The sequence below is a fragment of the Delphinus delphis genome, chromosome 7 (assembly GCF_949987515.2).
Source record: "Delphinus delphis chromosome 7, mDelDel1.2, whole genome shotgun sequence".
Taxonomy (NCBI): Eukaryota; Metazoa; Chordata; class Mammalia; order Artiodactyla; family Delphinidae; genus Delphinus; species Delphinus delphis.
This window is the reverse complement of record NC_082689.1, coordinates 103,193,333-103,220,368: the sequence shown is the minus strand read 5'-3', so window position 1 is coordinate 103,220,368 and position 27,036 is coordinate 103,193,333. Positions and strand designations below refer to the sequence as shown.

General features: G+C 46.2%; 1 protein-coding gene across 2 annotated transcripts in view; it reads right to left on the bottom strand.

Moving 5' to 3' along the window:
• The window catches only part of MARCO (macrophage receptor with collagenous structure), a 32,722-nt gene extending 5,908 nt beyond the window's left edge, over nt 1-26,814 (bottom strand). The window contains exons 1-8 of one of the 2 annotated variants that reach the window (XM_060015725.1): nt 26,668-26,814; nt 14,281-14,382; nt 13,220-13,372; nt 11,808-11,882; nt 6,857-6,955; nt 6,715-6,750; nt 6,157-6,255; nt 6,001-6,063 (exon numbers count right to left, since the gene is read on the bottom strand). In XM_060015725.1, coding sequence (XP_059871708.1) covers nt 6,001-6,063; nt 6,157-6,255; nt 6,715-6,750; nt 6,857-6,955; nt 11,808-11,882; nt 13,220-13,372; nt 14,281-14,382; nt 26,668-26,776 — 736 coding nt within the window. In that variant the 5' untranslated portion in view covers nt 26,777-26,814. The remainder of the gene's footprint in view (nt 1-6,000; nt 6,064-6,156; nt 6,256-6,714; nt 6,751-6,856; nt 6,956-11,807; nt 11,883-13,219; nt 13,373-14,280; nt 14,383-26,667) is intronic. The other variant, XM_060015726.1, reaches the window with a different exon arrangement.
• Between the last annotated feature and the right edge of the window lie 222 nt (nt 26,815-27,036).

Genomic DNA, 27,036 nt, shown 5'->3' with positions numbered 1-27,036 from the left:
TGTCCCTAGACCCAAGGTTGAGGGACACCTGGCACTGTGATCTCCCCTTATTGCCTCTCCGCCACCGAAGAAGTCTCCAGAGCACCGAACAACAAATGTCCTCTACAGACAGGAGCCCCAGGGGAGCCCCTGCTCACTAGGACCATGGTCCCCAAGGCCTGACCCTTCCACCTCGTTTCTCACACCCTCCCTCCCAGCCCCCCACCTCTTGGGGCCTCAACCTCTGCTGCTGCCTGCACTGGACTAGGCACCATGCCAGGAGCTTCACATGCATCTCTCAGCTTCCCAGCGAGGTCGTGCCATTTCCCTCTTTACAGAGGAGGAAGTCCACTCTCAGAGATGCTAGGTGATTTATCCCACGTCACGCAGGGAGGGAGTGGTGTCGCTGGGGTTAGGACCCAGGGTTGGCCTCCCACTGGGCACTGTGGCTGCCTGTGTGCCACCAGCATGCCAGCTCACTACTTCCTGGAGTTTCACGTGGGCTCTCCACCTCGTTCCAAAGACTCCCAGTGGCCTTAGGCCATCTCTTACTCCTAAATAAGTCGTCAAACTAGAGTGAGCGTCAGAATCGCCAGCACAGGGTTTGTTAAAAACAACGTGCTAAGCCCCCCCCCACCCCGCCCCGGGGTTCCTGATTCACTGCATCTGGGCTGGGAATCTGAGACGCTGCATTTTTAACAGGTTTCTGGGTCTTTCTGATGCTGCTGGTCAGGGACCATGGTTTGAGTAACCACTGCCCTAAACACATCTCACTCAATCTTCAGGGACCAGCTGACAGCCCGCGTCCTCCAAGCAGCCTTCCTATCTCTGAGGAACTCACGGCCCCTCCCCTGTCTGAGCGCTCTCGTAACCCACTGGCCCTTGATAAAATGCCCTCTGAGATGTGTACAATAGGTGTAGGTTTATGTCTTCAAAACTCCCCTCTTCAGGCTTCCCTGGTGGCACAGTGGTTGGGAGTCCACCTGCCGATGCAGGGGACACAGGTTCGTGCCCCGGTCCGGGAAGACCCCACATGCCGTGGAGCGGCTAGGCCCATAAACCATGGCCGCTGAGCCAGCACATCCGGAGCCTGTGCTCCGCAACGAGAGAGGCCACGACAGTGAGAGGCCCACATAACGCAAAAAAAAAACAAAAAACAAAAAAAACTCCCCTCTTCAAGGCAAGGAAACTGGAATTGAGTTTTGTGTGATTTTTGGGGGTGTGATTTCTCTCCAGGACTGGACTCTTGAGAGGTGCTCGCTGAGTGGCTATGCATGGATCCAGGGACCAGTAATGACTTCACTATACATCAAGGCGGCATCCTGATTGGATCAGGGAGAAGGAGAAATGGCTGAAAAATAGAATTTAGAAGTTCATGTTGTAAACCTTCACTGGAAGGGAATGAATGCTGAGTTTGTCCTCTTAACCACAAGCAAACTGGGATTCCCTGGGTGTCACAGACTCATCACGCTGAAAGGGCTCAAAATATTTATTTGCAAGCTGCTTATTTATAGAAACAATTTTCCCCCAAGAAAATAGTTTAGTTAGAAAGCACAGGCCTTCCTACTGTTTTGTGTTCAGCTGGTGCTCTGCCTAAAATCTTAGAAGGTCCCTGCTTGAAGGGAAAATTGCCTGTTTCAAACCCAGAGTGCTGGCAGATTGGCAGGGACCTGGGTATTATTCTAGAACTCTCCCCACACTCCACAGAGGAGGAAACCAAGGCTCTGGAAGTCATGTACCAACCCATCATCACCTAGCTAGTTGGCAAGTCCAAACTGATGCACAGGCCTCCTCACTCTGATTTAATGTAGAAACTTCCAGTACGTTAGGAAACTTCCTTAAATACCATCCCAACTTACAGGCTAAGTGCAGCCTGGCAAATTTTGGGTTAATTTAATACCTAACACATTGAGCTGTATGACAAGAAGTAAGATGGTAGGTAGGGGACCCAAATTTGGGACGCATGTAGACTTCTTCAGATGTCTCTAAGAAACTTAGAGGAAAACGAGGAAAACTCTAAGTGACAATTTAGTAATACAAGTTGGTAGAATTTAATAAATTCTTGGACTAAGTCAATACTTAGACATGGGGAATGAAATCAACTGAGAAATTATATTCATGATATAGGGCTTAATTGCTATTATGGGTTATTCTTTGTTACTTATCTTTAAAGTAAAACGCGTCTTAAAAGACAGATGAGGAACTAGATTTCAAGTTCTTTGCACTTTGGCTTTGCCTCAAGAGAAACATAAAAGGACATAGAAAATTCAGATTCTTGTTATATGTTAGACATGAAGATTGTTGAGATGCAGAAATTTTGATCAGATTGGTATTTTGGAGCTTCAGTGTCTTGGCTGTGTCTAACTTCATTTCATGAGGTTAGGTGGTAGAAAGAGAAATGCCGCGATCACAAGTTGAAGTGAGCCCTTCCTTATTTCCAAACAAATTTTCCTTTTCAAAATGGCCAAAGGATTTAGAGCTAAAGTTTGTTTTGCTGTGGATTTTTTGCAATTTTTTTTCCCCAAAGTCAAATGATTCTGCAATCGTTTGAAAGATCAAAGGTGAGAAAAAACTAAGTTTTCGGGGTTTGATAAAACCTTGTTTTATGAACAGTGAAGGAAACTACCATTACAGAAAGTTCTTCTCGGTGATAATGTCCTGCTTAAATAAACTATGCAGTCTATCTTCCCAACAGAATGGAAGGAGTCTCCTCTTCGCCATCTTTATCTTTAATCTTTCTCAAGGGGTGTGAACGTGGGGAAACGTTCCACCAGAATGGGTTGGAGTGTGCAGCAAGAAGATTTGGTGACTGAGCTAGGATTTACCCATCTACTGTAGGGTGAGAGGTGCGGGCAATTCTGATTTCTCTGAGTCCTCTACTCTATGTTATTCTACACAACAAAATTTAGAAAAGCACAGTTTTGGAATCAAACTTTGGGATTAACTCCTGGACTCAGTGCATATTAACTGCGAGACCCTGAGGAAAGGTTTTACCTTTGCTTCCTCGGTTGTGAGGTAGGGATGATGAAACTCAGCTGTGTGGATGAACGAAGGTCACGGGAGGAAAGGCCCAAACACAGTGCCTGGCTTGGAGGCGTCATCAGTACTAAACAGACCTCTTACTTTTGGTAATTAATGCACAATAACGAGATCTAGCTGTTACCTAGTTTAAGCCAACCCACCAGAATTTCTCTGTTTTCATGCCATACTGCTAGACAGTCTCCTGTGAGATTAATGATTTTATTTACAAAATGGGAAATACATCTGTTTGAAAAACTGGCTTGATATGATCAAAACTGAACCAACACCTCAGTACCTCTAGTTTGGGGAATACCAACATCCTGACATTGACAAGTAAGCATTGTCTTCCGCAAGGAGATGGTCTGGCTCCCACTCACCACCTTCCTTCTCCCACTGCAGAATCTGACCTTTCCAAAAGTTCATTAACCTATGACTTCAGGAGGAAATACAGCCCTGGCTACGGCTGGCCAGTTTATGGTCCTAAGGGAATTCCCTCCTGAGATGTCTATGTAGACCATCAGCTACTCGATCAAGACAAATGTTTGGGTTTGAGCGGGACACATAGGCAATTTGGAATTTGTTGTAATCATCACACGCCCCAAATTGAAAATGTAATTCACCATGTTTACCTGGGTAGCTGGAATTCAGGAATAACCCTTAGAATCTGCCTGGTTGGTATTTCCCACTAGGCCTGATTGATGGAGGTTCCCATAAAGGTGCTCACCAGATATGCAGGGACTCTATAATGGAGTTAAAGTGATTCCCAGACAGTTGGCCAAGAGTGTCTGTGGGATCTTAGGTGAATAACAAAGAGCCATAACAGGGCCTGAGAGCTCCATGTTTCCTTCTAAGAGTGGAAGAAGCTGCTGCAGCTTCTGCTCCGATCCTTCCAGGACTTGGGTACAGGGAGAAGGTGCCACTCAGCGGAGTGCCCTGATGGGGGTGGGGGAGGGCTCAGGCTGCCCGCAGAGGAAGGCAGCATGACAGAGTATAATGGATGAGGCCCCAAGCTTTGCATCAGCTGGGCCTGGATTCCAACCCATGCTGCATCTCTTACTGTGAAACAGCACTAACGGAAGTGTGTTTTCCATTGGGCTGTCATGAAAATGCTCACGTCAGAAGCTGCTCTTATTATGCAAACCCTCCCATGATGCAGAGTGCAGGCAAGATTCTCCACCTTCAGTGGGAGACGCAGGCTCAGGGGCCTGGGGAGTGGGTGCAGTGCCCCTTGCGGGTAAGATCATGTTTTGTCACCCATACTCTTGCTTAGTCAATAATCACTAGCCTGGCTGTGGTGGGGTCGGGTGGCGGGGCTCCCAGTTTATAACTGAAGGAGAAGAGCCAACATCTCCATGAAGCCAAGCAGAAAACTCAGTGGTAAGACAGCCTCAGAGTCAGGCACCCTAAGATCTGGAGTCAGGGAAGATGGAAGTATAAAATCAGGAAGAGGCAGCCAATTAATCGGGGTCACCTGACCACCACACCCAGACGGAACCTTTCTGGAAGGCCAGACTTGCTGGTGGCCTTCAAGTGGCATTTATATGGCATCAGGTAGCAGAGCCCCTGCCTGCACTGACCCACCATCTGTGAAAAGGAAATCAGCTCCGAGGCTGGATGGATTGGAAGGGCCAGGATAAAGGAGTTGCTTGTGCCAGGGCTGCTGACAAGCATCAAGGAAACTCCAAAGGTCGAAGGTCCAGAGTCCAAGGCTCAGGAGGTGGCATGGCCCAGCTGTCTGGCCAGAGCTCCTGAGCCTCTACCACATCCTAGATCTGGACTCCAGGGACACGCGCCTACAGAGCCCTCCCTCGCCCTCCAAGACTTCACCTGCTCGGTTCCCTCTCTCTGGACTTGCCTTCCTCTCCCCACGTGGCTAAGCTCTACTCATCCTCTAAGACTCAGCTCGAGCTCTTCCATCACTCCTGCACTGCCTACGTTTTGCTAACCCCCCCAGGGGCCGCTGTGAACTTGAAGGATTTGGGTCAAGTCACATTTGTTTTAAAAACTCAATCCGTTGACCACTTGTTCAATGAAAACTGAGAGGGCTTGCCCCTGGTGTAGGTCTCTAACATGGTTCTGGGGTGAAGGCATCCGGGTTGTCTAACTTAAGTGTGACCTTCTGCTCTGGCAGTGACTGTCCACAGACATCCTTGGAAGATACACAGCCCTTTCTCACAACCCTGCACTGGCCACAATACCTCCTGGCCTGCACCTGGCTTTCTAAATGGCATGTGACACTTCTCCATGCAAAACCCACAGCACGGTGTGCCTGACACCATCTGGCAACAGTCCATCTACCTATCTCCTGCACCGGCCTGCACATCTGAAGGCAGGAACCAGGTCTTAGGCATCATGGGGGTCCAGCACCTAACACAGTGGACCAGACTTTCTAGACCATCGTAGGTGCCTGGACTTACTTAGCGACTAGAAAACACACAGTTCTTTATAAAGTAGACCACACTGGTATGATGGTTTATAACCTAGACTAAATTGGCGTTAGCAGTTTATAACCTTGACTAGGATGGTTTATGAGCTAGTCTCTGTGAGTTGGGTAACCGTGGGTCACCCCTCTCGGCCTGAGCCCCCCTGGGAAAATGTGCAAGAAGGGTTTCTCGACAGCTGTTGTCCAAATCCAGAGCCCTGACCCTTGGGACCCCATGCAGGTCAGTGGGAGAGAGAGGGCATTACGAGGACCCCTGGAATGCAGGCCAGGAGACAGTGCGGTCGAGGCGTCCCCTGCTCTCCTCTTTGACGGTGGAGGTTTGGTCATGGCATTCAAAGCCCCTCAGGGACCCTGGGCAGAGAAAAACAGCCCCAGAACCTTGGACTCAAAGGGTTCCAGCAGAGGAAAGTGTCCTTTTTAATCCAGGTGCGTCAGGGGCCAGAACACAGGAGACCCTCTGCCTGCTTCTGGTGGACCTGCTGGGAGGTAGTCTTCCTCTCTGTCCATCCTTGACACCCAGCAACTCCACCTGCCCGCCTACCCACGCCCTCTGTTACCTGTGTCCCCCTTGCTTCCTTTCACACCTTCGGCTCCTGGACTCCCGGGCCTCCCTGATGGTCCTGGACGACAGATACCATGGAGGGTGTAAGGTCTGGGCTGGGTGGATCTTCAGACATCACTCCCCCCGCCCACCACGGGACCCAGGACCTCACCTATTGGCCCAGTGGGACCAGCGCTGCCAGGCTCACCCTTGGCACCCGGGGATCCCGCAGCTCCTGGAAAGCCTGGAAGACCCTTGGCTCCGGGTTGTCCTGAAAGTTAAGTCATGAATGAAAGGCTGGGAGTGGTTGGCCCCTTCAACACACCTCTTCTCTGCAACGGCACATGCATCTCTTAACACCTCATATGTTCCCTGGGCAGCTTAAACTCTAGGAGCCTTGAACTAGCCCTATGAGTGGGAGGAAAATTACAGTCTCAGCAATTGATTAATTTTTTCCATTCACTGCTGCAGAATTTGAGGTTTACGGACTTACTAGGAACTCTGGGTGTGAGCATCCTGCTTCATACCCCTGGGTGGCAGGGTGGAAGGAAGTTCTAAAAAAGAATATCAGGTAGGCCTGCCTTCCAAAGCTGCTCCGTTCCTCCTAGGACAGGCCAGGTTTTACAAAACTCCAGAAATAAGAAATAAGACATAGTAGAGTCAGGTCCTGAACTTGACTCTGCTCAGGGACAGCGGTAGCTGGAATGATGCCGATTCCCACAACGCTTACCTTGATCTCCTTTGAGTCCAGGAATTCCAGCCACACCTAAAATACAGAAAGACTTTTAAGGATTTTTTTCCCCTCTAGCTCAGCCCACCGGACAAACAGGGAATACCCACAGGACCACAGACCTGACTGTGCAGACTCCTACCTGGGGAACCGGGCATCCCTGAGTCACCTTTCTGCCCCCGGGCTCCAGGGGGTCCCATGACCCCCATGTCTCCTTTCATGCCTATGTCTCCCTTTCTTCCTGAAACACCAAGGGATTGTGGCCAGACAGGGAAGGAGGGCAAACCCGGCTGCCACGTCCATCTCTGACACATCCTGTCCCACCCAAATTCCAAACTCAGACTCCTTGAACTCCTACTGGTGCCCAGAAGTGGAAGATACAATGGCTGCCCGCAAGGAGCGCACCACCTTGCCCAGAGGCCAGACGTAAACTCATGAAAAATGGATGAGGTGACCTGGCCTGGCGGATGCGCAGCGGAAGGTCCCAGAAGCCGGGCTCTCAGGGCCCTGGTTAGTGACCTGGTCCCTGGAGGAGGGACCCCAGCCCAGGCTCATGCAGCACTGCCTGGTTTACTTCAGTGTGTGAATTTGGGGAATTACTGTTTCAAACTTCCCAAACTGAAATCTGAATATTCCAGAAATCAGATCCCAAGGGCTGAGAACAGAAGCTTTGAGGCACTGCTGGAGAGGAAAACATTGCAGCAGCACTTATCCCCCTAGCGGTTCAGAGCCTGGCTCTCCTGGTGGCCAAGGTTTCAGAGTTCCCACCTGTCATCAGCATTCCGGGCTCGCCCCAGTCTCTCCTCTCCTGGTTCTCCGTGTCTCCCTCTCCTTTCTGCCACTGCTCAGCGCATATCAATCGAGGGAGGCTCCTCCCTAGGCAGGGCTCGGCAACCCCTGCCCAAACCTGCCAACCTCCCCGCACAGGGCCTGCTCCTCGGGACCCACTGGCTTAGGAAGCCGGCCAGGTCCCACCATCAGCAGAGTTCCACCCCAAGCACCTCCCTCAGGGGCTGGGACCAGCTTGTTGGGATGGAATTTGGTTAAAGAGCTCCACTCCATTATTTTCAAGATTTCAGAGCTGGAGAGGACTCAGAAGGGGGCCAGCCTCCTCTCTAGTGATTTAGGAAAAGTAGACAAAGTGGTCTGGAGTGGAGGGAAAGAAGCAACTGTCATACAGAACTCTCTGGGTCTAAGGTTTGAGTGACATTAGGTGCAAGGCTTGAGAATTAGCTTCTCTGAGGCGGTTTGGATACTTGAAGAATAATTATTCCTTGATGGAAGACAGAAGAGCCATAAAGAACATGTTTACAATTCAAGTCCCTTACAACAGACTGAGGTGCAAACAGCAAACAAGTGTTTGGTCATTCAGAGCATCCACCGTGAGTGGAAGGGCCAAATGGCGCTCCTTTCTTCTTTATTTTTTAACATCTTTATTGGGGTATAATTGCTTTACAATGGTGTGTTAGTTTCTGCTTTATAACAAAGTGAATCAGTTATATATATACATATGTTCCCATATCTCCTCCCTCTTGCATCTCCCTCCCTCCCACCCTCCCTATCCCACCCCTCTAGGTGGTCACAAAGCACAGAGCCGATCTCCCTGTGTTATGTGGCTGCTTCCCACTAGCTATCTACCTTATGTTTGGTAGTGTATATATGTCCATGCCTCTCTCTCGCCCTGTCACAGCTCCCCCTCCCCATATCCTCAAGTCCGTTCTCCAGTAGGTCTGTGTCTATTCCTGTCTTACCCCTAGGTCCTTCATGACAAATGGTCCTTCTTAAACAAGGCTAGGAATTATTTCCCTGGAGGAATTTGTTGGTGCCCTATGGCTCTGGGCCAGCCAGGGTCATCACGCTAAGGCAATTGTGTGGCTCTCTGAGGTTTCTTTCTTTCTTTTCCTTATTTTTTGGCTGCCCCACGCGGCTTGCGAGATCTTAGTTCCCCGACCAGGGACTGAACGCAGGCCCTCTGCAGTGAGAGCACGGAGTCCTAACCACTGGACCGCCAGAGGATTCCCTGTATGAGGTGTCTTGAGACTGGTCTGGGCCTGAGTCTGTATTGCTATGACTTCCGTGTCTCTCTCAAAAGTTACAACCTTGGGAAGCAAAGCAGTACCGGTGAAAGGACCAGAGTCTGGAGGCGCCTGAGGAATCACAGCTGCGTCTGACTTCAGAACCTGCCCGTCATCACAGCTAAAGATGGAGTGAGGGAAATAGATGTGTCCCCTGGAACCTCATCAATGTGGCTTTACCCATCTGCTGGGGCAAAGAGCAGAAAACCTCAGTGCCGCTGGGGCGGGTCCCACTTGGTCCGCTAGCCCCGTCCGCTGACAGTGGATTGGGCAAGCAGTGGGTAAGAGAGATCTGGTGACCTTGGGAAAAGAAATTTGGGAAGAGGAGGGGTAGGTTAGAGTCCTGATTTCTGAAGAAGTGAAACTGATCATTTCCGCTCGCCAGCCACATTGCTTCCAGGCCTGAGTCTGGGCGTGGCGGTGGGTGAGAGTGATGGGTGGATGGGAAGTGATGGGTGGATGGGAAGCAGTGTGGCTCAGACTCCACAGGCAAAAGCCTGGCTGTCATCCCCTCTCTGGGGCTGGCAGGGTCACCTTGAGAAAGTCTGGGCCATAGAGAAATGCGGAGGGCTACCTTTGGAGTCATCCTCACAGGTCAACTGTCCAACCACCTGCCTGGTGCAAGGATCCCCCTTCAGTCCCACCAAGGAGAATTCTGCAGCCCCTGTTCCCCACACCCCCCATCTGCCCGTTTCATCGTGCGGCAGCCCAAGTCTTAACTATTTGTTCCTCCCTTACCTCAGCATAATTGGTTCTCCAGAAACCTTTGCCCGTTGGCCTCCATTCTTCTGTGGGGTACCACTGAGAGCAAGTCTATTTTCTCTTCCACAGGAACCTCTCTAATATTGGAGGACGGCTGACACATCCCTATAAGGGCTCCCTCTTCCCGATGGCAAGCACCCTCTGTTTCTTCTAATGTAAATATTTCCTACATGCCAGGTATAGCATCACAATCTTGTCTTATATTCCTGTTGTAATCAATCCTCATTGAAGGTTGCTATTATTATCCCCCTTTTGTAGGTGAGTACATTGAGGCTCGGAGAGGTTACACAGCTAGAGCTGTATTAGAACCCAGATCTGTCTGATCTTAGAACTGAAGTCCTTCCCTTTCTACTTTACAGGATCACTAACACTACCTACCACGTAGCAGAGTTTGAACACACGATCTCCAACTCTTATAGCTGTCCTGCAAAGCATGTATAATTTAATTATTATGATTTTAATGTAATTGCCATTCTTTGCTGAAAGGAAGAGGTTAAACCTCAACAGGCCAAGTAACGTGTCTAGTTACACAGGTGAGCAGGGATGGCGACCAAGGCTCCTGGTTCCACAGCCTCATTCCCCTGCTGCGCCCAGAGCCACCCTTAGGGTGGTCTCTTGCCAAGAGACCAGGAGCACACGAGGTGCTCAGTCACAGCCAGAGCGCTCGGGCCGTGCTTCTCAGAGCCTGTCCCCTCCATGTCCAGGGTCAGAACCCTCCACGATCTCTAAAACACAGACCTGCATTTTAAACAAGCACCTCAAATGGTTCTTATCCATGACCCACAGCTTGAGAAGCACTACTCTAGAGAGAGCGCTGGCCATCGAGGGAAGATTCTAGATGCTTAAAGTCCTCCTTCTGGAATCAGCCCCTTAGCCCTCACTGCCAGCGGTCTCCCCTCCTTCCCCAGGCCCCCCTCAGGCCCCATTTCGGTCCCTCACCTTCTCCTCTGAGCTCCCAGCACTGCCTGCGTCCCCACTGGCCACACGTTGTACCTGGCAGGAAATTCTTCCCCCTCTCACTTTGCTCTTAGCTTTTCCATTCCTGTCCTTTGCTCACCTGGACAAAAGGGACCACAGCTGTGCCCCTGGGATGCCTGGTGACCCACCACCCTCTGAGTGACCCTGCCCCACTCTGGCTCTGAAGGTTGAGTGAGCGTGTGTGAGTGAGTTTGCGGCTGGGCGGTGAGTGCGTGTGAGTGCGTGTGCACATGTGAGCACGTGCACGAGTATGCTGGCGCATGTGTGATTGTGTTGCATGAATGTGTGTGCACACGTGTGTGTGAGCCCGTGGGTGTTTGAGTGCCTGTGTGTGTCCCTAAACTCTCCTTCTACTCGTCCTCCCCCTGAAAACCTCCCCGGAAAAACCCTGCTGGTGACCTAGAACACTAGGTTGTTTGGGATTCCCCCTTCTCTTAAAGTCCTTCCAAAAAATTAGTTACTCAAAAATGAGTTTCCCTTTATCAAGTTTCCCTTCTGTAACTGGTGGTGTTTTTCATTCTGTCTCAGTGACCTGGAAGCTGAGAGGATCTTGGTTTGTTTATTTCCCCCTTTCTTGCAAATCCTCTCATTTCGCTTTTTCCTCCAGTAACGTTTGTCTTTGCACCTTTACAGCTCAGCAGCCTCAACCCCTCCAGGGATTGGAGGTTTGAGAGTCTAAGTGAAGAGCAGAGCGGACTGTAACAGTGATGGAGGCCCCCTACCCCCGGGGGCAGCCAAGCCCTCACATTCTCTGACCCAGCTATGCCGTGGCGATTTGTAAGGCAGCTGGGCAGGTTAAGGCCACAACCTAAAAGGGAGAGACAATCATGTGCTTTGAATCGTTATTTTAACCTCCTAGTAACCCTCTGAGGCACTCTTGTCCCCATTTTACAGACAAAGAAACTGAGACTCAGAAAGGTAAGGGAATGCTTCCGAAGTCACAGAGCCAGTCTATGGTGAAGGCAGATGCGTCAGACTCTGGAGTCTGGACCAAAGAGCTTGACTCTTCCCGGTGAGGCTCACAGGCTTGTACTCTGAGCACCAAGGAGGGGCTTGGAGTGTCCACACCCCTCCAGCCACACCTAGGTGTCTTCCCCGGGATGCAGGTACTTCCCAGTAACCCAGCCCATCTAGGGTCTCACTTCAGGTGACCTCCCTCACATACAGACCCCACCAGGTGTTCAGACTCTGGGGATGGCGTGTGTGCCTGCGGACCCCTGCAGCTGCTCCGAGACAGCCTTCTGTGCACACTGGAGCACACACCCAGCCCCTGCTCACCTGCCTCTCCCTTGATTCCTGGTGGACCTTGGGGTCCTGGGGGGCCTGGAAAGGAGAAGGAATTCAGAACGTAGCCTGCACAAAGGAGGAGAGAAAGGATTATGGGGTCTATAGACAGAGGCAGGTTTCTGCGGCTCCATCTCGTCCGGGGCCCCCGTCTCCGCTGGTGGCCCTGGCAGACGGGGGAGGCGAGGGCCCCTTTGGACCTGGAAGACTTGAGGAGAAGGGGCAGAGGCACCAATGCCCCAACCAGCAAGGGGGGGCAATGCCACTCACACCATCATTCACTTAACGAGTGTCACTGAGCACCGAGGACCAGCCAAACTGTGTGGAAGGGACACAAGAAAAGACAGAGCTCCTTCCTCCAAGGAGCTCATGGCCCAACAAGCAAAACACAGCCGTGCAGATGGTGATTCCCGAGGGAGGCTGAGTTCGAGCGGCAGCAGTGCCACTTTAGCTGGGTGACCCTGGGCACACCCTCTCATTGTTTGGGGCATCAGCTCTCTCGTCAGTGAAATGGGGTTCATATACCAGTTATGCAGGGCTGTCCTGAGGCCGCCACGTGGAGACCAGCACGGAAAGCACACCCGTGCTCTGATAAACGGTACCCATCACCGCTGCCACTTACGTCAGATCTCTCCCTTGCCAGGGCTGCTCTGCGGACCACAGCCTCCCAAAGACTCGGGTGGCCGGGACAGGGCTCCTTGTCTGGCCTTGGTCCATGCTGGTTGCTATAACAACACACCGCAGACCGGGGTGGGAGGACCTTAAACATCAGAAATTCACTTCTCCCACTGCCGGAGGCTGGAAGCCCAAGATCAGGGGACGGCCTGGCTGGGTTCTGGGGAAGGTCTTCTGGGCTGCAGACTGCAGCCTCTCGCTATGTCCTCACATGGTGGGAGGAGCCAGGGCTCTCTCCTCTATAAGGACAGGCCCGCTGTCCTCTCCCCTCGAAGGTCCAGGCACTGGCCAGCCTGGCTTGGCGCCCACTGGTACTCTCTCCAGCCACAGACCGGTATTAGTTTGCTGCTTGGGAGTGGTCCTGGAAATCGCCCTGGGCTCTGTCCTGCACACTCTGGATCAGTCTGAGGGCTCTGCGACTCAGACCCGGCCTTTGGCTGGTTGCTGCAGACCTTGGCCCTTGGAGATCACACTCGTCTGGACAGCATCCTTGGTTCCTAGGTCCCTAGGTCCCTGAACCCACTGTCTCCTGGAGAGCTGTCTGCAGCCACCCAGGATGCCTGTAACTTCATGCCCTCCCCATACGGCCTTCACCCCCTGTCTTGGCCTCCACACTCTCATACGAGGCCAGAGAACGGGATTCAGGTCCAAAGACCCCTTGGTCTGCCCACGAGACGCTCCCCCTTTCCCGTCCTCTCTGGGGAGTCCCAGCCCAGGGGGGAGGGGCCAACCTGGGATCCGAGTAAAGTTGTCCACCAGTCGTAGTAGGTGCTCCTGCCTGGTGCGGACGCGGATGAGCTGGGCCTGCAGGAGATGCTCGGGGACCAGCGTTTGATTGTTGTAGGGCGTCTCCAGGGCCTGGAGCCGCTTCTGCAGATTCAGAACTGGACACCCCACCGCCACACCTGCAGCATCCTTTTAGGGACTTCATTCAAGTCCTAGGCACTTGAGCATAACCCTGACGTTCTGTGTCACATGTGCATAACTCTGCGTCCTGAACAGGTAAGCACGTGTTTAGTGTACCGTGCGGACTTAGAGTGAGCACACAGAACTTTGTCTGTATCTTGCATGCGTGCGCTCCACACTCAGATATGACGTTACACGACCACAGAACGTACCTACACCCTGTATAACCACTGCGCCCACGAATAACCTGCATGCAGTTAGGAGCTTTGTGCATGCTTGGACATGAAAGCGTGGCCGCTAATATGCTGATCTGGCCTAATCGTGTGTAACTTTCATAAGCGTGTGACGTGTGTTTATGACAACTGGCCACACGGCGTTCTTGAGGGACTTCACTCTCTGCTGATGGAATTGCTTCATGGCCTCACCATTTGGATTGGGAGCACTTTGAAAGTCAAATCACGTTCAAATGAAACACTCTGACCAGCAAAGCTACTTCCCATTCAGAGGCAGGGAATCCTTGATGTGAGAGGCACGAGACACATCCTTGTGAGATCACTGCATCTTTCACTGCTTCAGACACACACAGCCTCACACATGTGGTCCCTCTCTCTCTACCTCCCTCCCTCCCTCTTGCTGTCTCTCTCTCTCTCTCTCTCTCTCTCTCTCTCACACACACACACACACACACACACACACACACACACATGCAACAGACACTCCCCTTTCTTCTTCTCCCCCCACCATGCAGACCACCCAGGGACTGAGAACTCTCTCCCAGCAGATAGGCAGCAGTGGCCCCAAGGGCTCTCCTGTGAACCTGTGCCTTGTGTCGGGCCGGGCCACACTGTCACCCCAGGAGGGACCAGACAGGACCCAGGTGCTTTACCTTGCACCACCAGCAGCCCAGCACCTGCGGTGAGCAGAATCAGGTAGATGAACAGCAAGACCGTGAAGCAGTTTATCCCATTCCTCTTCTTGGGCTTTGGATCTGAAACACAACCCAGGCAGACAGCTGCTGCTGCAGAGGGCAGAGAGCAGGGGCCCCCAGCCTGTGCCCGAATCCCCTCTGTATGAGCAGGGGGCTGCCCATGAGGTCCCACGAGGGGAAAGACACAAAGGCCCACGACCCCCAGATCATCTTCCCCTTGATTCTCCTTGCCACAAGGCAAGGAGTGCCATTGTCAGCCCCTCATTTATGTGGCAAAAAACCCCTGTGCACACATCCTTAGCTGGAAGGGCGCAGTCCTGTCAGCCTTTCTCCCCGTCGAAGCCCCAGCACGGAACCTGCCACAGGGGTCACTCAATAGATGTGCATCAGAGAAATTGATGAATTAGCATATTTCAATTTCAAAATTCTGGGAGGAGGATGATTGTTCCTGTTTTACAAACAATGAGTGGGGTTTGGAACAGTCGAGAAAACCTGTTAGGTTATAAGACAAGAGCTGGAAATCACGTCCAGGCCTTTGTTTTCTTTTTAATTACAAAGGTAAAACGTGCTTAATATAATTCCTCAAACAATATGGAGAGCATTTCAAGGATTAATAGTCTTATAATTAATCCCCTGAGGTCCTAACCCGCTGAGGTAAGCTTTGTTAACATTCTGGGTTGTGGCCTTCCTTCCATCTCCCCTTCCTCTCAGAAACTTACAAACCCACATCCTCCTAGATAGGCTTGTTTTTTTTTTTCCTTTTAATTTTACTCTAATGACATCATGTTATAATTACATATTACAGTACATATCAATTATAGCACATGCGCTTTCTGCAGTGAAGGAGTTTTCCATGGACTTCCCTCTAGTTTTCTCAGTAGAGAGAGATTTAACTGTTCTCTTTAATAGTTGCCTCGTATTCCTTGAAGACACGTGGTTATGCTCAGTCTAGCACAGGGTGTTCCCCCCACCCCCATGCACCCCTGGAATCTAGGCCCACACAGCAGCCTGAGTGAGTTCTCCAACACACAACCTGCTCCAGTCACTCCCTTGCCCTCAGCCCTTCAGCTCACTGCCCTCAGGACAAACAGCTCCCCCTGCTGGTTCATGTAGCCTGCCCTCCAGCCAGCTCTCCTATGGCCACACCTCCATACCTCACCTCCCCACTGACACTGACCAATGATCAGGCCAGACCACTGTAGTTACACCCTTGTGACTTCAGGCAGAGTATCTCCTCTGAATACCCAACCTCCCTTCCTTCTTTCTGCATAACTAATTCGTACTCATCCTTTGGGAGCACAGTAAATCTTTTCCTGCTCCAAGATAGATTCTCAGACTCCCCTCGGCTGGTTGGGACCTCGCTCTGCTTCCCCACATCACTGTATTTTTATCCACTGTGGCCCTGAGCACCTGAGCTGTATATATGTTTCAGTATCCTCCATATGGCCTGGAAGTTTCTTAGGCTGTGTTCCAGCACCAACATGGTGTGCTGGAAAGATGGTGACGGGCTAGATGAATGGATGAATGAGTGGTTTGGGTGCTGAACGTGTACAGAGTGGAACATTTTGAAGTGTTGGGAGAGCATCAGGAATGCAACTTAAGACCTCAGGTGTCCATATAGTCATGATGGTGAAGATGGATAACTTACAGAGGAAGCCTCACATTTAATAGAAGATGGTGGATGGTGAATACTATCTCATAGACAGCAACCAAACATGATGAAACATAGCATGCGATGGGAATAGAAAGATAAATTATGCTTCAGAGACACAGGTACCATAGAGGTCAGAGGTGGAGGTGAAGGCCAGCACGGAAGATAAAGATATTTTCAAATTACATGGTAGAACCATGGTGCAAGGCATTTGAGTAAGGATGATGAGAGGAAAAACAGACATGGTAGTATGATGGGAGTAGTTCAAGCCCAGAATGCTTTTTAATTCAGAGCTATCACCTGGCCTAGAGGCAAGGTATTTTAGAAACTGGGAACTTCAAATCTGTGAGCTTTGTCTAACTCACTCTATACAAAGCAGAGGATCTGATAAATTCTTTACCCTTATGTTGATCATTTCATCTCTTAGTGGTTAGAATAAACTGTCAAGGAAATATCTACTCGCGTTTGGGGTTGACCAGTGAGCAAGAGTTGCTTGAGATGAGAGAATGAAAATTAAAAAAAAAAAAAAACTTCAGGTGAATAAGAATGAGCTTACCTGGAGTAAACTATGGTTATTCTGGGTAGAGATTTTAGGGAAGCAGGTTTTAGAAATTTGACAGCTCTATTGTCTGACTCACAGTGAAAATGTGGCTCCAGAGAGAAATAAAATTTCAATTCCATAAAAGAGCTCAGTGAAGAAAAAAGGTTGCACACAAATTTTAGGGTTCCCAGGCCTTCCATCTCCCAACCCCTCACCAAGTGGCAGAATATGGCTTGGTAGGTGTACTTCTCTCCTACTGTAACACTAGTGGAAATCAAGTGGGAGCCCCTCTCCCCACATTCCCAGCACTGAGCTACTGATGAGGCCCAGGGAAGTGGTCTCTGCCCTGTGGGTTTGAGGTCTCCCACCCTCTACTTAGTAGCACTGGGCAATGTAGAGCAGTGTCCTCTGCCCCTGCAGGCAGCACAAGCAAGGGGCAAGAACACCAATAGCACAGGGAACAAAACAGACTAGAATAGCATGGTCAGGGCTCTGAAAATTAAATTGTGATTGGAACCATAGCCCACAAAATGAACCAGAATCTACCTACTAAATCTAAATAGTTTATGTAAGAAACGTAAACCTAAAATCATTGAGATGACACAAATGTTGGAATTATTCAATAAGGATTTTAAAGCAGCCATCACAAAAATTCTTTAATGAGTAATTACAAATAAAACTTTTTTTTAAAATGTCACAAAATAGAAGATATATAAAAGAACCAAATGGAAATTGTATAATCTCAAAACACAAAAAAATTTTTTTAAATGTCACCACATTGGCTCAATAGTGTAATAAATACAATAAAGGAAAGAATCACTAATTCTTTCAGTGACTGATAGATAGATAGAACTAAATGATAGAACAACAGAAATTGCCCAATCTGAAAAACAGAGAAAATCATCAACAAAAACAACAACAAATAAACAGAGCCTATGAGACAGGTGGAGCAATAAAAAAGAAAAAATAAAACACATAATACTTATATCATTGAAGTCCCAGAAAAAGCGTGAAGCTGAAAAAATAATCAAAGAAATAATGGTAGCTGAAAATTTCTCAAATTTGGGGAAGACATAAACCTACAGATCCAAGAAGTTGGGCAAATCCCAAACATGGTACATTCAAAGAAACCCATACCAAGACACATAGGCAAAAATCTGAAAAATCTAGACATAAAGAAAATTTAAAATCTGAAGAAAAAGAAAAAATTTTGAAAGCAGCCAGAGAAAAATGACACATTACCTATAAAGTGATACCAATTTGGAATATCAGCAGATTTTTCATCTGAAACCATGGAGATCAGCTAGAAGTGGCACAATATTTTTTGTGTGATGAAAGAAATGAATTGTCAACCATGAATGCATGCTTTAGCAAGGTATGGGAAATAGAGATTCTCAGATGAAGGAAAACTAATAGAAGTTATTGCTAGTAAACCTACATTTAAAGAATGGCTAAAGGAAGTTCTTCAAATAGAATGTTAATGATAGTAAGAGAAGGCTTGGCACTTCCGAAAGGAAGAACAAGAAAAAGGAAAGAAGAATGGGTAAAATACAGGACTATATATTCGACCATACTTCTCCTCATGATTTTAAAAAACCACATTTGATGGTTGAAACAAAAATTATGATGCTGTCTGATGCAGTTCTCAGTGTATGCAGAGGAAATATCTCAGGCAATTCATTTTAAAAAGTGAAGATGATAAAAGGACATAAATGGAAATAAGATTTCTACACTTTACTCAAAGTGATAAAATGTTGATACCAGTAGACTGTGATATGTTATGTATGTATATTGTAATGCCCAGAGAAACCACTAAATAAACTATTCAAAGAGATGTACCACAAAAATCTTATAAATAATTAAAAATAGAATTCAAAAAATGTGCTCAAGTAACCCATAGGAAGGTAAGAAAAGAGAAACAGATGAACAGGAAACAGAAGAAACAGAGAAAATACAAAATAGGATAGCAGATTTAAGCCTAACATACCTATAATTACTTTCATGTAAATAGTCTAAATATACCAAGTAAAGGGTAGAAATTGGCAAAGTGAATGGAAAAGCATGACCCAATTATAAGCTGTCTATAAGAAACCAAACAGTAGAGCTTCTATTCACATGAGACAGAATTGATACAACTGAAAGGAGAAATGGACAAATCCCAGTTATAATTGGGGACATTAATACCCCATTCTCAGCAATTGATAGAAAATCAGCAAAGGTATAGAAGAACTGCACACCACCACCACCCAACAGGATCTAATTAACATTTATAGAATACTCCATGCAACAACAGAAGAATACACATTCTTTCCATGCATACATGGAATATTTACTAAGACCATATCCTGGGTCATAAAACAAACCTCAACAAAATGTAAAAGAAATTAAATTTTACAGATGTTCTCTGACAATAATGGAATAAAAATAGAAATTAATAACATACAGGCAGAAAAATGTCCAAACCCTTGGAAATTTTTTTAAAACTTCTAAATAATGCATGGGTCATAGAGAAAGTCTCAAAGAAAAAAAAATTTTAACAGAACTGAATGAAAGTGGAAATACAACATACCAAATTATGGGCTACATCTAAAGCAGCACTGGAAGGGAAATTTACAGCACTAAAATCTTACATTACAAATGAGGAAAGATCTCAAATCAGTAAACTAAGTTCTTACCTCAAGAAACCAGGAAAGAAGAGTAAAATAACCCTAAACAACCAGGAAAAAAAAGAAATAATAAACACCAGAGCAGAAATCAATGAGACTTAAAATAAGGATACAAAAGAGAAAATAAAAAACAAAAATCTGGTTCTTCAGTGGCATGGACATATATACACTACCAAACGTAAAATAGATAGCTAGTGGGAAGCAGCCGCATAGCACAGGGAGATCAGCTCGGTGCTTTGTGACCACCTAGAGGGGTGGGATAGGGACGGTGGGAGGGAGGGAGATGCAAGAGGGAAGAGATATGGGAACATATGTATATGTATAACTGATTCATTTTGTTATAAAGCAGAAACTAACACACCATTGTAAAGCAATTATAATCCAATGAAGATGTAAAAAAAAATCCGGTTCTTTGAATAAAATCAATGAAATTTATAAAGCTCTAGCAAGAAGGACAAAGATAAAAAGAAAGAAGACACAAATCACCAATATCAATAATAAAACAGGGTATATCACCACAGATGCTGCAGCCATTAAAAACAAAATAAGAAAATACTACCACTAACTATGCTCATAACTTAGAAGGAACGAAACAGTTCCTCAAAAGTCACATACTACAAACACTCAACCAAGATGAAACAGATAATATAAATATCTATGCCCCTTAAATAAATTTAATTCGTAATTTAAAATCTCCTATAAAAGAAATATCCACATCCAGATGATTTTATTGAAATTTCCTAACAAACCTTTAAAAAAAGAATTAGCACCAAGTTCAAACAATCCCTTATGGATAACAGAAGAGTAGAGGACACTTCCTAACTCATTTTATATGATAAGTATTACCCTAATATGGAAACCAGACAAAGGCAGTACAAAAAGAAAACTAAAGATCAATATTTCTCATGAAATTTGGTACAAAAATTCCCAACAAAATAGCAGTAACCCATATCAAGCAATGCATCAAAAGGATTTACAGGGGCTTCCCTGGTGGCGCAGTGGTTGAGAGTCTGCCTGCCGACGCAGGGAACACAGGTTCGAGCCCTGGTCTGGGAGGATCCCACATGCCGCGGAGCAACTGGGCCCGTGAGCCACAAATACTGAGCCTGCACGTCTGGAGCCGTGCTTCGCAATGAGAAGCCATGACAGTGAGAGGCCCGTGCACCACGATGAAGAGTGGCCCCCGCTCGCCGCAACTGGAGAAAGCTCTCACACAGAAACGAAGACCCAACACAGCCAAAAGTAAATACGTAAATAAATAAATTTATTTTTTTTAAAAAAAGGATTTACATACCATGACTAAATGGGATTTCCAGGTATACAAGCCTGGTTCAATATTAGAAAATCAATGTAATCCACATATCAATAGGCTAAAGAAGAAAAATCATATAATCATATAGTTGATGCAGAAAAAGCACTTAACAAAATCTAATTCATAATAAATTGTCATAATTATCACTCTCGTAATAACAAATTTATAATAAACCTGTCAGCAAACTAAAAAAGAAGAGAACATCCTCAAGTTAAAAAAAAAAAAAGAGAATCAACAAGCTATCTAAAGCTTACAGTCAGTATTAATGGTGAGACAGAAAACTTTCCTCCTTAGGTTGGGAACAAGGCAAGGATGTCTGTTCTCACTCTCTTTTTCTGTATACAACTGGAAAACAAGTGCAAATCGAAATTTAAAACACAATGGTGGGACACATTGGCGCAGTGGTTAAGAATCTGCCTGCCAATGCAGGGGACATGAGTTTGAACCCTGGTCTGGGAAGATCTCACATGCCGTGGAGCAACTAAGCCCGTGCACCACAACTACTGAGCCTGCACTCTAGAGCCCTCGAGCCAAAACTACTGAGCCAGTGTGCCACAACTGCTGAAGCCCTTGAGCCAAGAACCCGTGCTCCACAATGAAGAGTAGCCCCCCTCACCGCAACTAGAGACAGCCTACGTGCAGCAACGAAGACCCAACACAGCCAAAAATATATAAATCAAATACATAAATTTATATTAAAAATGGCATTTACAATTGCTCCAAAGAAAATGAAATATTTAGATATTAAATTTAACAAAATGTATACAGGATCTGTATGCTGAAAGTTACAAAATCCTCATTAAAAAAAAAAGACCTAAATAAATGCAGAAACATACCATGTTCACAGATTGTAAGACTGAACATAAAGATGGAAAGATGTCAATTTTCAAACTGATCTAGAGGTGTAATATAATTCCTACAAAATCCCAGCAAGGTTTTCAATGGTATAAATTTATACCAAAATTTATATGGGAAGGCACAAGCCCCAGAATAGCTAAAATCATGTTGAAAAAGAATAACTTGTGAGAAATAATGTTACCTGATGTTCAGAGTTACAGTAAATCTACATTATCAAGACAGTGTGGTATTGATGCAGGGATAGACATGCAGATTAATGGGACAGAATAAAGAACACAGAAATAGACGCACACAAGTATGCCCAACTGATTGTTGACAAAGATGCAAAAGTAATTTACTGGAGGAAGAAGAGACTGTTCAGCAGATGGTGTTGAAGCAATTGTACATCCATAAGCAAAACACACAAACCTTGACCTAAACTTTACATCTTATTAAAAAATCAACACAAACTGAACCATAATATTGTCATGTAAAACTGTAAAACTCTTAGAATTAAGCATAGGAGACATCTTTGGGACCCAGTGCTAAGTGAAAAGTTCTCAGACTTGACACCAAAAGCACAATCCATGAAAGGAAAAATCAATAAATTGGACCCCAATAGAATTAAATGCTTTCGCTTTGCAAAAGACTTTGTTAAGAGGAGGAAATGACAAATTACAGACAGAGAGAGAATATTTACAAATGATGTATCTGGCAAAGGACTTGTATCTTGAGTATATAAAGAATTCTCAAAATGTTGAGTTTTCGTTTAGATTAGTCAAAGACCAAAGAATCCAATCAAAACGCTGGCAAAAGGCACGAAGAGACATTTCACTGAGGAGGGTGTACCAACAGCAAATGCACACATGAAAAGGTACTAGCTATTAGGAACGTCATTAGCTATTAGGAAAATACAAATTAAAATTACAGTGAGGTATCACTATCACGTGTCTATCCAAATGGCTAAAATAAAAATAGTAATAATATCAATTGCTGGCAAGGATTGTGAATCTGTTGTACACTGCTGGTGGGAATGTAAAATGGTGCATCCCCACTGGAAAAACAGATCAGCTGCTTCTTGTGATACTAAACATATATTTAGAGTCCAGCCATTGTACTTTCGGGCCTCTATCCCAGGGAAATGAAAACTTGTGCTTACACAAAAACTTTTATGTAAATGGTCATAGCAGCTTTATTGGTAATAGCCCCAAACTGGAAAAACAACCTAAATGTCTTTCAATGGGTGAACGGTTAAACCAACTGTGTACATTCATATCATAGACTAATACTCATTAATAATACTCATTAATAAAAGAACCAACTACGGATACATACAACAACTTGGATGGATCTCGAGGGAATTATGCTATGCGGAAAAAAAGCCAGTCTTTAAAAAGTTACATGCTGTGTAATTCTATTTATATAACTTTCTTTAAATAGCAAAATTATAGAAAGGAGGAACTGATTAGTGGTTGCTGGGGGATAGTGATGGCTGGGCGGGGAGAGAGGGTATGTGCGTCTATGAAAAAGTATCATGTGGGAGATTTTTGTGGTGATGGAACTGATCCAGATCTTGATTTTGGTGGTGGTTACACAAGTATACGCATCTGATAAAACTGTAGAGAACTACATCCACACACACGAATGAGTGCGTGTAAAACTAAAGAAATCTAAGTAAGCTCTGTGGGTTGTACCAATATCAGTTTCCTGGTTGTCATATTGTACTAGAGCTATGCAAGATGTTATCACTGGGGGAAAATGGGTGAAGGTCACAAAGACTTCCCTGTACATTTGTTTTTTGCAACTTTTGATTGCAAAAATTTACAATTATTTCACACAAAAAAGTGAAGAAACACCTCTGGGTAAAGTCAGATTTTAAAAAAAAATTCTAAGAACTAGTGACATGACAAAAAATAAAGTCAGAACAATGACATGAAATGAAAGAAGTCATATCAGTAAGGCTGACCCTGCATAGACTCCAGGGTTAAGGTTTGTTAGGAGAATATTTAAAATTAACTTCAGAGCAGGAAGAAGGGACAGCTAGCTCTAATGTTGGGGCCAATGCTTAGTGTTAATTAAAACAAACAACAAAAAAACCCATAACTTTCTTTCATAATTTGTATTTTTGGGGGTCTTCTCTGTCAGGAAGGATGTTCTTCAGATAGAAATTGATGGGAAGGAATATCATGAAGAAATGTGTGAGACCTGAAATAGTTGAGGGCTTTGGGTGAGAGGGCCAGATTACATTCCACAGACAGGCAAAAGGTTGCCAATGTGGTAACAGAACTTGAGAAACCAGACACATCAGGAGACTGACAGGAAGACCTGAACCAGACAAATGCTCATATTTTCAAGAAGGTGAAAGGAGCGCATCCCAGAAAGATACGGTCCACAGGGACAAATGTGAATTCTCTCGTTCAGGCTCAAATGCTCCATTGTTGAAGGGGAGAGGGGCTGATACTGGTTCGTAACGGAAGACCTGGGGTTTTGTTGGACTTTCAGGGCAGCAAGAGCCAACAGTCTGTGGCGCCTCTTCAGAAAACTAAAGCAAATCTTCAGCCTACAGAGAGCTAGGTAGGTAGATAGATAGATAGATAGGCAGATAGATGAATAGATAGATAGACAGGTAAACGAGGCTGGAGCCGTTTAGTGCTAAAGTAAGTAGATTCTTCATCTCAGTAAAGCCCTGAGTGGGTAACTGTTACAGAGCCTCACGGTGAGTGCTGTCCATGATGGCACTCATCTAGTAAGTTCCATATGTTCTTTGTATGAGGAGGTAGAAGCTGTGAATGCACTTAGGAAAGTGTCCCATCCAAACTGGAGCGATTTTGGTCTGGGGTTAGATTTTTACTTCGTGGTATCTATAACCCCAGTCAGAAATCTGGGATTCACCCTTGACCCTTGTAGCATCCTCACTTACCTTGTCCCCCCACTATAGTCCTACTGATTTGACTTTTTTAAAAAATATATTTATTTATTTATTTGGCTGTACCAGGTCTTAGTTGCAGCACGTGGGATCTTCGTTGCTGCATGTGGGATCTTGGCTGTGGCATGTGGGATCTAGTTCCTTGGCCTGGGACTGAACCCAGGCCCCCTGCATTGGAAGCATGGAATCTTAGCCACTGGACCACCAGGGAGGTCCCTGATTTGACTTCTAAAATTTCTCCAGAGCATTCTCTTTTCCTTCCACACACCCACTGCCTCACATCATCTCTCGCTGCCAAGCTTGTCTCTGTCCTCAGGATTACTCTTTCCAACTCGTCCCCCATCTATGACGGTGAGTAACCTCAAGTGCAGATCACTGCCTATCAGCCCAACTTCAGTCTCTTCAAAGCTCCCCATTGCCCTTGCCACTTACAAATCGGCACTTGCCATCCACCTCTACAAGGATTAAATCAGGAGCCGCTGCAGCGGCTGACCTTCAACCACCCCTGAAAGGAGTTCAGCGGGGAGATCAGGAATGAGGCTCTCTGCGCTCTGGGAAAAAACTGGCAGAACAGGTCTTCAGATAGGTAGATATTTTCAGGAGAAGATTTTAGGAGCCCAATTCTTGCATCTCCTCTATTTAGAAAAGCGCTAAAATCATTAGCAGGGACATCTGCTCCTTTTGACTAGCAACGAGCCTCTGCCAACATGTGTGCTTGACTGCACATCCCCCCTTCACTAAAGTCATATATAACACTGCCCTTCCCCCCTGCCTCTTTGGAGCAGTTTCTCAGAGCTCTCTGAGATGTTGTCTCCTGGGCTAGAGTCTTCATTTTGTCCCCAATAAAACTTAACTCCCATCTCTCACATTGTGCTTTTTCTTTTTTCTTCAGTAGACACCCTCAGGATAAAGTCCAAATTAATTGGTCCTAGTCTCAATCCCCACTGAGCTCCCCCACCCGATTCTGACCCTACAATATGGAGCTATTTGTATTTTTTCTGAATCTTCCTTGGGAAGGTGTCATAAACACGTTGTGCCCTACCCCAGCTCCAGCCTCCATCTCCTTTCTCTAACGAATCCTTGCTATCCCATTAAACTTTAGAAGAGCTAAAGCTCAGCTCTGCCCTCCAGGGTCCCACATCAGCTTAGATCTGTCCATAAAGTCCTGTGCAAATCTCAGTGACAGCCAGTAATGAACTGTATAGAAATGGGTTATGAATAGGCTCTCTCTGCCGCCCTCCATCCGACATGACTGTGGGCTCCCTGGGGCCAGAGGCCGGGTTGATCCGTGTCTATTTTCTCAGTGCTGAGTGCAGTGTCCAGCATGGAGTAGGTGCCAAATCTGTTTGATCACCTGACTTTGCTTGAACATTTTTAGTATCTTAAAAAGGCATGTGTCCAGAACACTGCCTTCTCCAAAGTTCTGAATAACCAACAATTATTAAAGTCATTTGCACTCCTGCCTTCTCTGTTACCCCACTGTGAACACCTAAAGGCAGAACGCTGGACCCTTAATCTTTGTACCCCCATAATTCCAGCCACTGACCTGAACAAACAGACCCTGGGTGAGAGGGACAGTCAGGCCAGGGGACAGAGCTGCAGTTGTTCCTGCACATACAGTCTCCAGAAAAGAGAGTGGGAGTGGGAAAGACTGATCAACTTGGAAGACAATTCCAAGAGGATATTCTGAAATGGGAAATCAGAGATCTCCTGTGGGAAGCACTCACCAGTGACTTTGCATGCTACAAATTCTAGAAGATTTAAAAAACTGCATCACCTGTGTAACACTGAAGGCGAAAACAAAACAACAGTTGACTGAATTTTTAAAATCTGAGTTTAATCTAAGACAGACTAATTATGAAGCTGTAACATACCCTAGCCCACACCAAATGGAGAACACACTCCCCGAGGAACACATGAGTTTTCACAGAAGACATCTTAAAGAATTTTAACAGAATTGCATTAAATAAATTTTCACAGAAGACATCTTAAAGAATTTTAACAGAATTGCATTAAATAAATATGACACTTGGCTTCAGTTTTGTGGAACTTTTTCATCCCTCTTGTTTTGCATTGTCCTTTCATCACACACGTCACAAACATAATCTGTGTGTCAGAATGAGACACTAATAAAAAGGAGGGACATATAATAAGCATTAGCATTAATTGAAGGGAAAATATTTAAATACAGTTTAAAGGAGTCACGAAGCTAAAAAAATCCCTGTATGCTAAAGACACAGCATCTTTACTAGCATTATACAAATTTCCAATGGAAGCATGGAGGTATTCCAGAAATGTATTATTGACTCTCTAAGGTGCAGACCTAGACTTTCAATGGACTCGTCTATTCTTATGCCGCCAAGAGAAAGACTACATCACAGGCAGTGTCATTACTGGGGACTAGTACTTTACCATTAAGTTCAAAGGTCTCCATTGTAGACGGCATGGTTTGGTCCAGAGTCGTTCTTTCTCTGGCGCTAGCTGAGAGCTCTTTCTCCTTGAGAATTTCCTCATTTTCCATTGCTAAGTTTTATAGATGGCCAAAGTCCTGGAGCCAGCAGAAATGCTCCCCACAAGAGGAACCACTCGGGGAAAGATTGTTCCCTTTTAACTACTGCTGCTACTGGTGGAGCACACAGCACTTCCCTTGGCTCTGATTTCTGAATTTGCAAAATGTTTCCTGACATGATCAGGCTTAGGTATTTCTCAAACATGGGCTATTTACATGTGGAGCTCCTGCTTAGTGCAGCTGCTTGTTAAAGGGGGTGTGGGGAGTTGGGA